This window comes from Drosophila subpulchrella, chromosome 3R (assembly GCF_014743375.2).
Source record: "Drosophila subpulchrella strain 33 F10 #4 breed RU33 chromosome 3R, RU_Dsub_v1.1 Primary Assembly, whole genome shotgun sequence".
Taxonomy (NCBI): domain Eukaryota; kingdom Metazoa; phylum Arthropoda; class Insecta; order Diptera; family Drosophilidae; genus Drosophila; species Drosophila subpulchrella.
In genome coordinates, this window is record NC_050609.1 from 278,533 (window position 1) to 293,018 (window position 14,486).

General features: G+C 41.1%; 3 protein-coding genes across 5 annotated transcripts; 2 read left to right on the plus strand and 1 right to left on the minus strand.

Annotated features, from left to right (window-relative positions):
* The first annotated feature begins 302 nt into the window (after positions 1-302).
* Positions 303-3,999, plus strand: LOC119562980 (maternal effect protein oskar). The gene is made up of 4 exons (XM_037876158.1): positions 303-875; positions 1,287-1,704; positions 2,068-2,841; positions 2,903-3,999. Exons 1-4 carry the CDS (start codon positions 323-325, stop codon positions 3,003-3,005), a joined length of 1,848 nt encoding a protein of 615 aa, XP_037732086.1. The 5' UTR covers positions 303-322; the 3' UTR covers positions 3,006-3,999.
* Positions 4,000-4,193: 194 nt separating this feature from the next.
* LOC119553010 (succinate--CoA ligase [ADP-forming] subunit beta, mitochondrial) lies at positions 4,194-8,168 on the plus strand. Of its 3 annotated transcripts, XM_037863054.1 has the most exons (9): positions 4,194-4,253; positions 4,318-4,392; positions 5,222-5,325; positions 6,074-6,226; positions 6,284-6,446; positions 6,508-6,775; positions 6,901-6,903; positions 7,011-7,435; positions 7,495-8,168. In XM_037863054.1, exons 2-9 carry the CDS (start codon positions 4,324-4,326, stop codon positions 7,666-7,668), a joined length of 1,359 nt encoding a protein of 452 aa, XP_037718982.1. In that variant the 5' UTR covers positions 4,194-4,253; positions 4,318-4,323; the 3' UTR covers positions 7,669-8,168. The 3 variants fall into 3 exon arrangements, with proteins under 3 accessions (XP_037718982.1, XP_037719001.1, XP_037718990.1); XM_037863073.1 differs by lacking the exon at positions 6,901-6,903 and having other exon boundaries at positions 7,495-8,033; XM_037863062.1 differs by lacking the exon at positions 4,194-4,253 and having other exon boundaries at positions 4,254-4,392.
* A 420-nt stretch (positions 8,169-8,588) lies between these two features.
* LOC119553008 (beta-catenin-like protein 1) lies at positions 8,589-10,631 on the minus strand. Its single transcript, XM_037863039.1, has 4 exons — positions 10,539-10,631; positions 9,040-10,482; positions 8,787-8,982; positions 8,589-8,730 (listed from the first exon to the last, which is right to left on the minus strand). Exons 1-4 carry the CDS (start codon positions 10,566-10,568, stop codon positions 8,645-8,647), a joined length of 1,755 nt encoding a protein of 584 aa, XP_037718967.1. The 5' UTR covers positions 10,569-10,631; the 3' UTR covers positions 8,589-8,644.
* Between the last annotated feature and the right edge of the window lie 3,855 nt (positions 10,632-14,486).

A 14,486-nucleotide genomic window follows, 5' to 3' on the forward strand; every position in this document is an offset into this window, starting at 1 on the left:
ATGTTAATGTATATATAAATCGCTTAATTTATTTATTTTTACAAACGCTTGTCAGTTGGATTGGATTTGAATATTTAAAGATTAAGGTGATTTAGAGATCGGATCATGTGGTTGTTTTTTAAGTTTAGCTTAAAGTGAACCACCCTAATTTCCTACTTTTTTTTATCGTCAAATATAGCCTCTACTAAGTGATAACCGTTACTTTCTTTCCACCTGCTCATTCTTATTCCAGTACGAATAGACCCGTAAGTCTCCAAATCGAGATGAATGGAAGGGAATGGGATCCAAAAAGATTGGAGATGGTCTCACTTTCGTTCGAGCGATGGCCGCAGTTAGAAGTGAATTCCCAAGCGAACCGATCAGTTATAAGAACACCAATACACCCACCAATTCCGATCGCCTGAGGTCCGTGAAAAAACGTGTGACCACGTGCCTGCAGCAGTTGCGCGAAAAACTCCCGGCATCCGGATCTTTTCGCAAGAGTTCTACCAGCCGTTTTTACCAGATTTTTGTGAAGGCCGATTTTTCCGCCTTTGGGCAGAGGTTTCAGAAGATCTTTAAATCGGCGCGAAAAACCGAATCGCCGGAGTTGTGGAAAGTGCCGTTGGCCCATGACGTCACTGGGCAGAGCAGCCAGCAATTGCAAATTGTAGCCAGACTTTTCTCATCAACTCTGATTTCCACCAAGGAAATCACTTACAACAACCACAAATATAGCTTTAGTAGTAAGAAAAGCGAGAGCTACAGCAGCAACATGACCATTATCGAGAGCAACTATATAACAGTGCGCGAGGAACATCCCGATATCGATAAGGAGATTCGCGCCATATTGCTGACCCACGCCCAGAATGGAATCACGATATCGAACATCAAGAGTGAGTAGCTTTCCATTTTCTAACATTACTTTAAAGCTTAATGTCTTGGAATAAAACTTGCCAAGAGTTTTGATCAAATGGAATTTTATACCATCCGCCTTTTCTTGAATCACCTTCATCAAGTTGGTCGAAAATCATGTCCAAAAAATTTTTAAAATTTGTATTATAATGTGTTCCTAAATTATGCAAGCTAATTTTTAAGAAAACACGTGCTTTAAATGTGGTAATGGAAAAGTTCGCTGGAATAGCCAGTTATAAAAATAAAAAAAGTTTAACTTCCAATAAATGTTAAGAATATGATGTACTTTATAATACTTACATATATTGTATATTATTTATAACCCAGATATTTAATTCCTGTGTGCCTACCTATGGACTCCCTAAAATAATAATATAATTGTAATATTTCAGGTGAATATCGAAAACAGACGGGCAACCCCTTTCCACTGCACGACAACATAACGGACTTCCTGCTGACCATTCCCAACGTGACCGCCGAGTGCAGCGAGTCCGGCAAGCGGATCTTTAACCTGAAGGCAAGCCTGAAGAACCGTCACCTGCTCGAAATGGTTCTCAACCAGAAGCAGCGCACCAGCGACTACAGCAGCGGAGCTCCTTCCGTGGAGGACAAACCACGTGCACCTCCACGTTACTGGAAGAATCCATATAAACGGCGAACCCTTTCCCAGCTGGACAACAACCTGAACACCGTGCACAAACTGACGGATGACCAGACAAAGGCGATCAACACCAGGGCGGCTCCACTGCAGCAACTGGCCAAGGAGGCAGCGGAGTCGAACTGGTGCTACCAGGATAATTGGAATCATCTGTGAGTAAAAATAATATTTTATTATAATACTATATACAACTGTACTCTTTCTTAAGATATTCATATAAATCTCTTAAAGCTACAAAGTTTAAACCATTTATTCAACTATATACTTTTTTTTTATTGATTACATTTTACCTATTCACGTTCTACATGGAATTCAGCATAGGTGATACTAAAATTAATATGTAGGATTTTTGTTGTGTTATTTTATATCTATAAAACTATTTATTTAGGAAATCACTTTGTTAATAAATATATTCCGTAATAATATAGTAAGTTGTAATATGTTGTTACTTAGGACAATATTTTCTTATAAAACAATATTTCCTTGTATGTAACACGTTTTACCTGATTCCGTAGCAACAACTTTTACCAGCGATCCAGCGTAAATGAACCACAGAAACAGATGCCGGTGCCCATCAACATATACAGCGATGCTACCGAGGAACCAACCCATTTGAATGTTCCCGACCATCACCCACACTGCAATAACCACAACCAGAATCAGAATACCAAACAGGACGTAGATCACCAACTGGGAATCTTTGTGCAGCCGTTCAACGATATGAACGTACTGAAGAGACGCCAAGATATGACGCCCACACCCACGACACTATCGAGTGGGACCTACAACGATTCGATGCTGACGATCAACTCGGATTACGATGCCTTTCTACTGGACTTTCCGCTGATGGGCGATGATTTTATGCTATATCTCGCCCGCATGGAGCTCAAGTGCCGATTCAGGCGTTACGAGCGAGTCCTGCAGTCAGGACTTTGCGTATCCGGACAGACGATCAATGGCGCCCGGATGCGGTTGAAGAAATTTAATCTTCCCGAGGGCACCCAGATCATAGTCAACATTGGATCGGTGGATATACTGCGGGGAAGACCTTTGGTTCAGATCGAACATGATTTTCGGTTGCTGATCAAGGAGATGCACAATCAACGATTTGTGCCCATCCTCACAAATCTGGCACCGTTGGCGAACTATTGCCACGATAAGGAGCTGTGTGACAAGGTCAACCGATTCAACAAGTTCATCCGGAGCGAGGGCAGACACCTCAAGGTCGTTGACATACACTCCTGTCTGATCAACGAAAGGGGGATAGTGCGATTCGATTGTTTTCAACAGTAAGATTTTTGAATATCCTAATAATAATTTTAAATAATAATATTAAATCTATTTTTACAGCTCCCCACGCCAAGTCACCGGTTCCAGGGAACCATATCTGTTCTGGAACAAAATCGGGCGACAACGCGTTCTGCAAATTATTGAATCTAGTCTGGAGTACTAAGAAGTTGGGTTTCTCATCCGAGATATATAGACTGGGCTGGCACCGGAACCAACCGAGAAAATATTTGATGATTTTACCATTTACGCTGATGGCTCGCTGTTTTTACGGAATTCGCTTAATTTTAATATGTTTTATATGTATGTCCTTACTGTCTTTGTTAATATGTTTATGTTCGTGCACTTGTCTTAGTCCCTAATTGTATAAAATTGTGTGTTATGTGTTCTGTGTTAGATTTTAACTTCTTTATTTTCGACTGATTGTGATTTATTTTGCACACCCCATTGATTTTCTGCACACTTTTTGCTGCTGTCCCAAAAGCTGTGTAAAAAATCGAATGCGAAATAATTGCAAGCAGTGGAAAACTTTTCGCTTTTCCTAAACCATTTTCCCTTGAAATCTACATTTTAAATCGGATTGCAAGGCAAAATGGAATTTAAATGCAAATCATTGCAAATGTTATAAACTGTTTTTTGTTCCACTTTTTTTGTGGGCCAAAATGCTTCATGCTCCTGTATAGAAACCGGCCACACCCCCTAGAAAAGGGCGGTGTGGGCGTGGTCTACATACATTTGAGCCATGCTGGATTTTGGCCGTAATGAAAATGCACTTGCTTCACTTGGAAAATTCGCTTGCACAAAATCAACGCCGCGGCTGATTTATTGCTCAAGCAAATTCAAGTGAAGCATTTGCGCGATTTTCGTCTTCCTGTTTCCGTTGAAAAAAAGTTTATAAAAAGCTTACACTCTGCTGCAGACACGCCACCGGAAGTGCGCACTAAACGTCTGTTTGTAGCACAGTGTAGAATTACTGAGTAAATTACTGCCCTATTCTTAACTCTTCTAGATAGCTATCTACTATTTATAAACTTATTTATTGTATTGAATGTATGTTAATTGTATGTTTGATGGTGATCACGTTTTTTTTGTCCTATAACAAGATGCAATGTAAAATCCAAAAAAAAAATGAAAAAATAATAAAACAAGGAAAACAATAATTATTTCGGTATAATATGTTTTTAATGTGGAAACAAAATCAGGAAAGCTGCATTTTTATAAAACTTAAATCTAAAAAGAAGTTTAAGAGTTCCCGCCAAAATGGGTTTGCGCCATTGCTAAGTTAACCGGAGTTCCGAACCAAGCGATGACTTCGTAACATTTTTCAGGTCTATCGAGTGTAAAAGTGAAAAAAATCAATGCTATCGAAGTTTCACCACCTCCATCAGCAGGCGACGGCAAAAAGGTCTAAAAAGTAAGCAGCTTTACGTCAAAATTCGCCTTAAACACATTAGTGGTTCGTTTTTATTCGATTCCAGAACAAAATGGCTTCATTCTTGGCACGAACGGGCGGTCCCCTAATCGAAACAGTTAGGCCAGCTGCCGTTAAAAAGGTAAGTCCACCAATTAAAGGTGGAATTTTTGTAAAAAAAAATGCAAAAATCCATCGCTTTACATAATAAGGCGAAAAGAGAGAGAGGCGCTCTCTCTTTATCTCCATCTCTGTCCTGCTCGCACATGGGCAATACGTAGTGCTGATCGTTTATCGCTAAAAACTGCTTTGTTAGTGCTAATTTAAATTCCCTTTAATTTGCTAAGTAAATAATAACCCAGTGAGAGAGCCTAAGGGGCTATATGTTTTGGATCCAAAGAGAGTGACGATCGCGAAAAGACACCTGACTTTTTTTATTGTATCAGTGTGACGCAACTCTGCGGTTTTCGTTGGTGTGCGTGTGGGGACCTTGAAAGCCTTATTTATTCCCCTGTTTAATTTTCTTTTTTTTATCAATGAGCGGATGACAACTGTTGCTTTATCGTTTGTTGTTGTTGGTTATTTTTCTAGTACCGCCGGGCCCTCTAATTAAATTCTTAATCTGTGAATTAGTTTCGGTTATCACCGGGAAACGCCGTTAGCCAGACAGACCTGCTCTTAGCCCAGATTTCGCCTCTTGCTCTTTTTGTTTATGTTTTTTTTAGATGAATCAGCGAACCAGTTTTTTTTTCAAATGTACGTTTTTGCTTGACAATGACCTCGTGACTGGAATTAAGGTTTATTAGATAGTACAACCTTTAAAAAATATTTTTAGTTATAATTGAGCTTACTGTTATAGATGTTCTATAATATTGTTTTTGTTTTATAACCAAAATTAATTTTCTTATATGTTTACCTTTCTTTGAATATTATTTCCACTAATAACCCTTTTATAATTCCTTGTTTTTCAGATTCTCGGCCTGGCCCCCATCGCCGTTCAGCAGCTGAGGAACCTCAATGTCCAGGAGCACGTTTCCTACAGTCTCCTTAACGAGAGCAAAATCCCCACTCCTCGGTGAGTAGACCCAAACCAACCGGAATTATCAAACAACCAACAATCAGCCGTCCAAAGTTCAACGAAAGTGCCGCGTTGTCGTTGCGTTGACGGTTTCTTTGGTTTATTTTCGCTTCGGACTTTGTCTGAACTTAACAATTTGCATTAATTAGCTGGGGTAAACAAACCATAGAAACGCAGCCACCGATGATAGGGGCGATAACAAGTTATATACTTTACTTTGATCGGCATAAAGTGACAAGGGTCAGTGACGTGGGCTTTGATAAGATGTTGAAGTGGAAGTGTTAATATAATAATACAAGTTCGCTATAAGTCGCTTTTTTCAATAAATTAAAAATAAAAAAAAGAGAACAAATTAAAATAATTTTACCCAAAAAGTATTTGTATGGTATTTATAGAAGTAAACTTTAATTCCATTTATTAAAACCGTCTTAGAAACCTTAAAATAATTATAACCCTCAATATTTCGTCATAGAAAAAAAAACAATATTTTCTTAAAAAGACTTGTACTATTCAACGCATTTATTCTATTAAAACCAACGAAAAATCATACGATTGGTAGATTTTTCATCTCCCGAATGACCGAATAACCTTGTCCCGAAAGCCCAGCCTTCGTGGCTTACAATTCTGACGTCTACTGATAAGCGAACTCACGTGTAGTGTTCTTATCAGCAAATACACATTGGGGTATCGTAAAGAGAGCACCCAGAAATTCTTGTCCACACTAAGTGACTCATTTCTTTTGCAGTTTCGCTGTTGCCAAGAACGGCAAGGAGGCCAGCGATATTGCCACCAAGCTGAAGACCGATAACCTGGTGCTGAAGGCTCAGGTTTTGGCCGGAGGACGTGGCAAGGGAACCTTTAAGAATGGTCTTAAGGGAGGAGTCCGCGTGGTCTACGAGTGAGTAATTGATCATGATTAATCTCCCTGCGAAATTATTTAAATATTATTCTACAGCCCCCAGACTGCCGAGGAGATCTCCTCCAAGATGATCAACCAGCTTCTGGTCACCAAGCAAACCGGAGCAGCTGGCCGCATCTGCAACAAGGTGATGGTTGCCGAGAGGAAGTTCCCCCGCCGTGAGTTCTATTTCGCCGTGATGATGGAGCGTGCCTTTAACGTAAGTCAAACAACCATAAATTTACCCCCTTAAAAGTACTACAAATCGATTGAATTTCCAGGGTCCCGTCCTGATCGCCTCCAAGGAGGGTGGCGTTGATATTGAGGAGGTGGCTGCCAGCAGTCCCGAAGCCATTCTGTACGAACCCATCGATATTGGCACTGGTTTGACCTGCGAGCAGGCCCAAAAGATCGTCAAGAAAGTTGGCCTGGGCGGCGAGGGTGAGGACACACACGTCCAGATGTTGATGAACCTGTACGATCTGTTCGTCAAGAAGGATGCTCTCCTGGTTGAGATCAACCCGTACGCCGAGGATGCCATGTCTGGCTGTAAGTTTGGAGATCGCTCTTCTCTAAGTGTTTTGCTGTGGTCTAATTCTAATGTATCATCATATTTCTTCTAACATCTTAACCCATTTGTGAATGTCATATTGGATTTCATGTTTTCTGTCCAGGCTGTAAGTATATGTCATCTACTAACAAGCTGATTCAGCCCTCTCATTCATTAAACTTTAATAAGACTAAGCTGTAACCTTATTAAATCTCTTCATATGCTCTCCCGTAGTCTTCGCATTGGACGCCAAGCTGCGTTTCGATGACAACGCCGAGTTCCGGCAGAAGGAGCTTTTCGCGCTGCGTGACTGGACCCAGGAGGATCCCAAGGAGGTCGAGGCTGCCAAATACAATCTGAACTACATTGCCCTGGATGGTACCATCGGCTGCATGGTGAACGGCGCTGGTCTGGCCATGGCCACCATGGACATCATCAAGTTGTACGGCGGCGAACCCGCCAATTTCCTGGATGTGGGTGGTGGCGCCACTGCCGAGGCGGTCAAGGCCGCCTTCAAGATCATCACCTCCGACCCGAAGGTGCTGTGCATTCTGGTCAACATCTTCGGTGGCATTATGCGTTGCGATGTCATTGCCGAGGGTATCATTTCCGCCACCAAGGACCTGAATCTGAACATGCCCGTGGTTGTGCGTCTTCAGGTGAGTGTTGAGGGATAAAGTTATCTAAACTCAGTCTAATAAACCCATTCGTTTTGTAGGGAACCAAAGTGGAGGAAGCCCGCGAGCTGATTCGCACATCTGGACTGAAGATTCTGGCTCGCAACGATCTGGACAAGGCTGCCGATCTGGCTGTTCACTTGGCGCAGATCGTCAAGCTGGCCCGCGAAATGAAGATGGACGTGAACTTCGAGATTCCCGATGCCCAAAAGTAGATAGCTACATCAGTTACCGGCTAAGTCAACACTCATAAGCACACGCAGACACAAATGAAAGTCGACAACAAAAGTAGAGCCAATACCTAACATTTACTCTAGCCACACAACACTACTCAATGAAACTATGTCATCGGTTCGTAGTTAGAGCATTATGTATTCGTAACGATCGGTCGAACAATTGATGAATTAATTTTGCAAAAATGTTAAGTTTAAAGCTGTTGAGAGTCCTAAGGATATGTCATAGTTAATTCGAATAATCCAGCAAGTCGAGTGTTCTCTTTGCACCTAAACAATTTCTATATTGTATTTAAAATAGTCAACATTAATTGCACGTGAATAATAGAAAAGTGGAACAGAAAATACGTTTTAATTGTGATTTTTGCAAAAATTCATTTAATTTTTATTTATTGAGTTGAGACACTGCTTCAAAAGCAGTTCCATCTTGTGTATTATGCTATTTAGTTTGCTTTAAATTAAAACACCAAACAATTTTAAACTGGATCTGCTTTTTCGTTAATAAGTTTAATTTAAATTCAATTTAACTCATTTTAATCACTGCACCTCAGGGGAAAGGAAAAGGGCGACTGCAAGAAAGATGATAAAAAATCAGAAAAGAAAGATACGAAATCGGAAAAGAAGGATGACAAGAAGGCTGATTGCACGAAGAAAGAGGAAAAGAAGAAGGAGGAAAAGAAAGACATTTGCCCGAAGAAAGATTCATCGGACAAGGGCAAAAAATAATCATAGATCTTGGGGGAACCATGAGGGATCTGCCCAATTTTTTTTTAGTCACACCAACAACCAGAAGGAAGCCATTGTTGAAATTCAAAAGCCAATAACACACCGCAAGAGTTTTATAGCTCAGATTTTATCGCCTTAAATTTCAGAAGTACATTTCTGACCAACTTCCTCTTATCTTTTAAAAAGTTTTAATTTTTTAATATTTCGGTTTTGTTTTATTGTGTGTTAGGCCTTAGAAACGATCGACTAGAGATAGTATGTGAGTCTGCTCCTGTTCCCGCCAGTCAGTGTCGCCATCGCCCAAGTTTCCAGCGTATTCTGTTAAATAATTTGGGTTTAATATTTCAGTAGGTCGTAGGCTTCTTGGTTATTACCTCTCATGATGCTACGAATGGTCTTCATAGATGCTCCGCGCAAGTTAAGGATCTGCAGAACGCGCTGCTTGACAGTATCGCCGGTGGCGCTGACCTCCAGCAGGATGTAGTCGATGCGCTGCAGCGTGAACAGCCCGCCGGTCAGCCGCTTAATGTAGTTGTTCTCCGCCTCCTCGTCCTCGTCAATGCTGGGATCCTGTGGGATAATGGGTGTTATTAAATTATATTACATAAATATAGATTCCCATCTTGCCTTGGCCTGCTGATCGATCTCCTTGTCAATGGCCTCCACCTTGGCCAGATACTTGAGGTGCAGCTCAAGCAGGCGATCCACCTTCTCGTGATCGTTCTCCGTGAACTTGGCCAACATCCGCTGGCGATGAGTGCCCTTGCAGTTGCGCAGCATCGAGGCAATGACGGAGGTCACATGCTCCTCGTGCTCATCGGCTGAGATCAGTCGCTGCTTGTTGCGCTTGGGTGTTTTCATGAAGAGCGGAAAGATGGTGCGTAGGCCAAGGATTTCGACGAACTTGTTGCAGTTGTCCCGGCCATCCTGGCCGGCCATGGCATGGTCGAGTACCTTAAGGGAACCGTTCCTCGACATTTTCTTCTCGCGCAGCATGAGGTTCATAAGCTGAAGGCCCTCCCCGTTAAGAAATCTATCCCGGTTTTCACGGGCCATCAAGGCGGAACAGAGGCAATTGAACAGGTTCTGCATGTACTCCTGCTCCTCGTTGCTGGCTGGATCGTGTCTTTTGTAGACAGCCAGCTGTTGGAGCAGTACATCCACTCCATCCAGAGAACCCAGCAGCAATCGGTTGTCGTTCTCGGTTTGTATGAGGATGGATAGTATCTCGCTGCAGTACAGTTTGTTGGGATCGAAAGGTGACTTGCCGCGCAGGCGTTTCAGCAGCCAGGCCAGCAATCCCTGCTCGGCAGCCTCTCTGACGAACTCCGAATCGATTTCAGTGAGGTTCTCCACAATGGCCAGGGTATTATGCACTCCATCGGCTTCCTCCTTAACCTGCTCGTTCAGTCGCTCCAGATTCTGGACGAGAAGAGCAAAGATTTGCTCTTTCCTCAGGGCTTCTATTAAGGACTCGGCACCCTCTTGACTTTCGCCCAAAATGTCCACATCTGTTACCTCCTGCAGCAGATCCACCACGGCCACTGCAATATCGGTGTTTTGATGCGACAACAGTTCGAGCAAACTGTGCAGGCCGTGGAGTTCCACGAGGAGTGGGTACAGATCGGGAACCGTGGCCACGCCCTTCAGCTCCTGGATGACCGTGTGCAGCTCCACCTCCGAGTCCATGAACTTCTCGGGGCTGTCGGCGAACTTGATGCGCATCTCTTGGTTCTTCAGGTTGCGTTTCTCGAAAACCAGGATCAGTTTCTTGAGACTCTGCTCGTCCAGAACATCGCCATCGGCCTCCTCGTTCTCTACATATTTGAGGATATTCAGGCGCTCCTCCTCGGTGAGTTCTGGATCGAATTCGAAGGCGGAGCTGCCGGTGGCCCCGGAGGATCCCCCCGATGCTCCACCCTGCTTGGAATAGTGTGCCGACTCCTTGGCTTCGGCGATGCGCCGCATGCGTTTGGTTTTCTCATCGCCACCGCCCCGTTTTCCGTGCGAGGCCTCCAAATCGAAGTCGTCGTCCTCGTCCTCGTGCGGACGCTTTGGCGTCTGTTCCGGCTGCAGATTAGGATGGCTTAGATGTGGTAATATCACGGTTATCCCCAAATATTCACCTTAAACGCCAGCAGTTCGCCGATGTCCATTTTTGCGGTCTTAAAAAACAATTAGAGCTGGAACTTAAAACGTTTATATGTGCGATACTATCGAATGTGGGAGTGGGATAAAATGCACTAACGCGTGGGAAATTGGCCCAGATATTGGTGCAGAACTTTAATGAAATCTGTTTAGCGGGGACTCAAGCCATTTAACCCTTATAGAATCGTATCGCTATACAGTTAAAATTTATATATTTATATTTATAAATTTTATTATAATTATTAAAATTAATTATTGTATTAATTTAACTATCGCAGGAGGTGCATCATTTGATTCCAGAACATATTTGTTTCAGAAAGTACAATTTCTGTGACAATTGGCCAGTGCTCTATTGGAAACATTTTTATTTTAGTTTTCTATTGACTTAAAAAATTTTGATTATACATATTATAGAAAAAACTATTTGTGGTGCATTTTAGTGAACAATATTTATAGAAACATATTTTCTTGCTAGCGAACTCTCTCAGATGTTGGCTATATTTTGTATTAGTTATAAACTACATCGAAATATTTGGCACTAATTGGCAATCTTCTGTATAATACTTTCTTGTGTATAAAATTTCGCTTAAGAAATATTCATTTTTATATTGATAATATATAAATTTCATATATTGTGTGTCAGTAAAAATCTAGTTTTTAAAAATTTTTCATTTATAAAATTCAAAAACTTTTTTGTATTTTGAATTCATGGACCATTTTCACCCAGCCTCCCAAGGGTCTGCTTGATTTAGCCCTGCGCCTGCGACTATGACGACGAGTTTACATAAATTCCTAAAGGCCAAGCCCCAAAAATAAATTTACAACTGCTTTAAGCTCTGGCAATTCAACAAGTTGTTTCGGTCTATGTGTCCGTGTGGCTGTGTAAGTGCCTGTGTGCCGGTGTGTGTGCTTTCTTCGAGCCAGTCTTTCTTTAAGCCAGTTCGTCAGCGTGATTTGGTGTTGTTGCTGCTGCTTTTGCAGTTGCTATGGTATTGGTATTGTTGCTGTGGCTGCTGCCGCTTTTTTTTACTCTTTTCTGGCTTGTTTCATGTTGACCCACTTTTGGAGGCAATACGTGAGCAGGAACAGTGGGCCAAAGAGGCGGTGAAAGCTCCCCGCTGAAAGCTTAAAAATAAATAATTATTATAATTTTAATTTAAGAAATTTGGCAATACAAGAGATTCAAACAAATAGTAGACATTTCGTGTTTAAGTTTAATTTAACCAAATGAAGGGACTAAAAAATAAGACTCTAGAATTTAAAACAAGTTTGCAATGCTGAATAGATACAAATTTAATATAGTTGCCAGCCTAAAAAACATTCTAAACATTTTTTTCTGTATGTACGTATAATTAACATAATTACATGATTCTGTAAGTAAAAAATAGTTGCGTAGAAGAGTAAATCTTGCTTTGTTAATTTTTTGTATCAGAAGAAATTGTTTAAAAGAAATATATATTTTTTGTCAATTTGGTAAAAAATAAATATCAATTAAAAAAGGCAAAATGAAACCTTTTAATGTTTAAAAAAAATATCGGTTCATACTCTTAGATACCTTTATAAGTGATTTGAATTTGAAACGATTATGATTTCTGTGACATCTTCCGTAATTGATTTATTACTAGCTAGATTTTTGATAGGTTGGCCCCACGGTGGCGGGCAAAAAAGTCATAAACTGAATTGCCAACAGGTTATGGCGACGACCACGAAGACGACGGATGGTTTTGTTGCTGTTGCTGTGGCTGTGGCTCGACTGCGAGTAGTAAAAAGGGCCATGACAGTGACACTTTGAAGTTTGAGGTTAAATCGTCAATGTTGTTGCCTTGGTCTTGCTCTCTGGTTGCATTGGTTGATATATGTAGCTGTGGCTGTGGCTGTGCCTCTTGCCATATTCCCCAACATATTTCGTGCGGCATTATTGTGCTTCATCTGGCCTTTTCTGTTACTGTTTTGGCTGCTTTTCCCCCCTCTTTTGTTGTCGTATAGCTTACACTGCCTTGCAGTGCACTGCAAATTCAAAAGACTTAGGCAACGAACTTGCCAAGAAATAACTTTGAACTCACGCATGCTCGCACGTTTTTATGTTTGGCTTATTAATTATTTTTTTCGCTTGTCCACCACTCACACACACGAGCTGGGATTTGAAAAGTGAAATTTCAAAGTAGAACAAGCGGCAGCGGCAGCAACAACGCACGTTTAGAGGTTCCAATAAAAATGGGGTCACTTGTCGTTGGCCAGTCGGTGAGGTGAGGCCCGGCCCCCTCCCGAAAACCCCTCGAAAACCCCCTTGAAACCCCACACTGACCACTGATCGCATAGATCACGCGCCGTCTCTTGTTGTTTTTGTTTATTTCTGTAGTTGTATTGCCGTTGTGCATTGTAAATTAATTGCAGTCGCGTCGCGTCTGTTTTGGATTTTTTGGCTTGAACCGTTCTCAACCAGTTTTTGGGCCATCCATCGTGTGTGCCATTAAAATGCACCACGAACTTGACAACGAAACGGAATAAATGGTGAAATATTTCTCTTCGAGCTTAAAGACTTTTCCTGTGACTAGATATAAGCACTAAGTTCTGGTATGTGATATTGGTTGAGATAAACAAGTTTTGAACATACATTTTTTGGGGCTAACTATGTATGCAAAATTGAGTTCTTTGCTTGACACAATGTAATCTTAATCTTTATTAATAATAAAGTAATTTAATTATTCGTATGATAACTTGTTTTAAGCTTAAATAATGAATTGTCTTCTAGTTTTAAAATTAAATTCGTATGTTTTTGAAGGGAACCAAAAAAATTAGATTAGAAATTTAACTCAATTAAAAACCCTTTTAAATATACATACATTTAAAATATTTTATAATTTTTTTCATGGACTATTCTATGCAGTTAGTTATTATGCAGTATTTTAAGCACCCAAGTATTTAATCAAATTGATTTTCTCTGTAAATTAATACCTATATATCCGGTGTATTCTTGCCTTTGATCTTGTTACAATGCTTTAGAGCTCCTTTGCCTTCTGAGTTTTTGGTTCGTAACAATAATCAAGTTTAATTGCGTATTTCATAAGATTTTCGTTGTGCACTGTTTGCTTTTGCTGCTAATTAAAGTTCGCTGCCGAGCTGCAAGGAAAAAGAGCCATAATAAAACCAGAACAACACTTAAATATTAATAATTGATTATAATGTTATTACAGACATGATTTATTCTCGTTAGAATCTTGGTCAGCCGATCGGCGAGGCGTGAATTACTGCGGCGATTGTTGCAAAATCAAAAGTTGCACTTGGGTTATGAGTTTAATTTTTTTAATTGCCGAAAAAGAGCGAGTGCATAAATTATGAGAATTGCGAAATTCGTGCTGAACAAGTCCAAGTATGGATCTTCAGCTCCTCCACTTCCGGCACGCGATCCACTTCCGTTCTGTTTTGCCTTGCCCTCCCTCCACCGCCCACTCTTGCATCAATCAAAGTCTCAATCAAGAGCAAAAGTAATCAAAACTAACAGCAACAAAATGGGGGGGAAAAACACAATCCGAACAAATAGAGCCAAGCACACACACACAAATCATGGCCGTAAACAAAAAGGGAAGAAGTTGGGGCGACCAGAGCAAATAAGGCAAAATCGTTAAAAATAACAATATATATGTGGGTAAAAAATGGCATGGCAGAGGCAACGGCAATAGCAATGGGCCACAAACAAAAAGACAAACAACAATACACACACACAAAATAGAAATGGAGAGCAACTTTCACCCAAGGTCATTGTGTCTTTAACTGCGCCACAGCACAAAACAGCCAGCCAGCAGCAACAACAGCAATGGCAGCAGCAACATCAACAGCAGCAACATCGGCAATAGCAACTAGCAACTTGCAACTGCTGGACAATATGAATATGCGACACGACACGATCGTCCGAGCGACCGACGCCC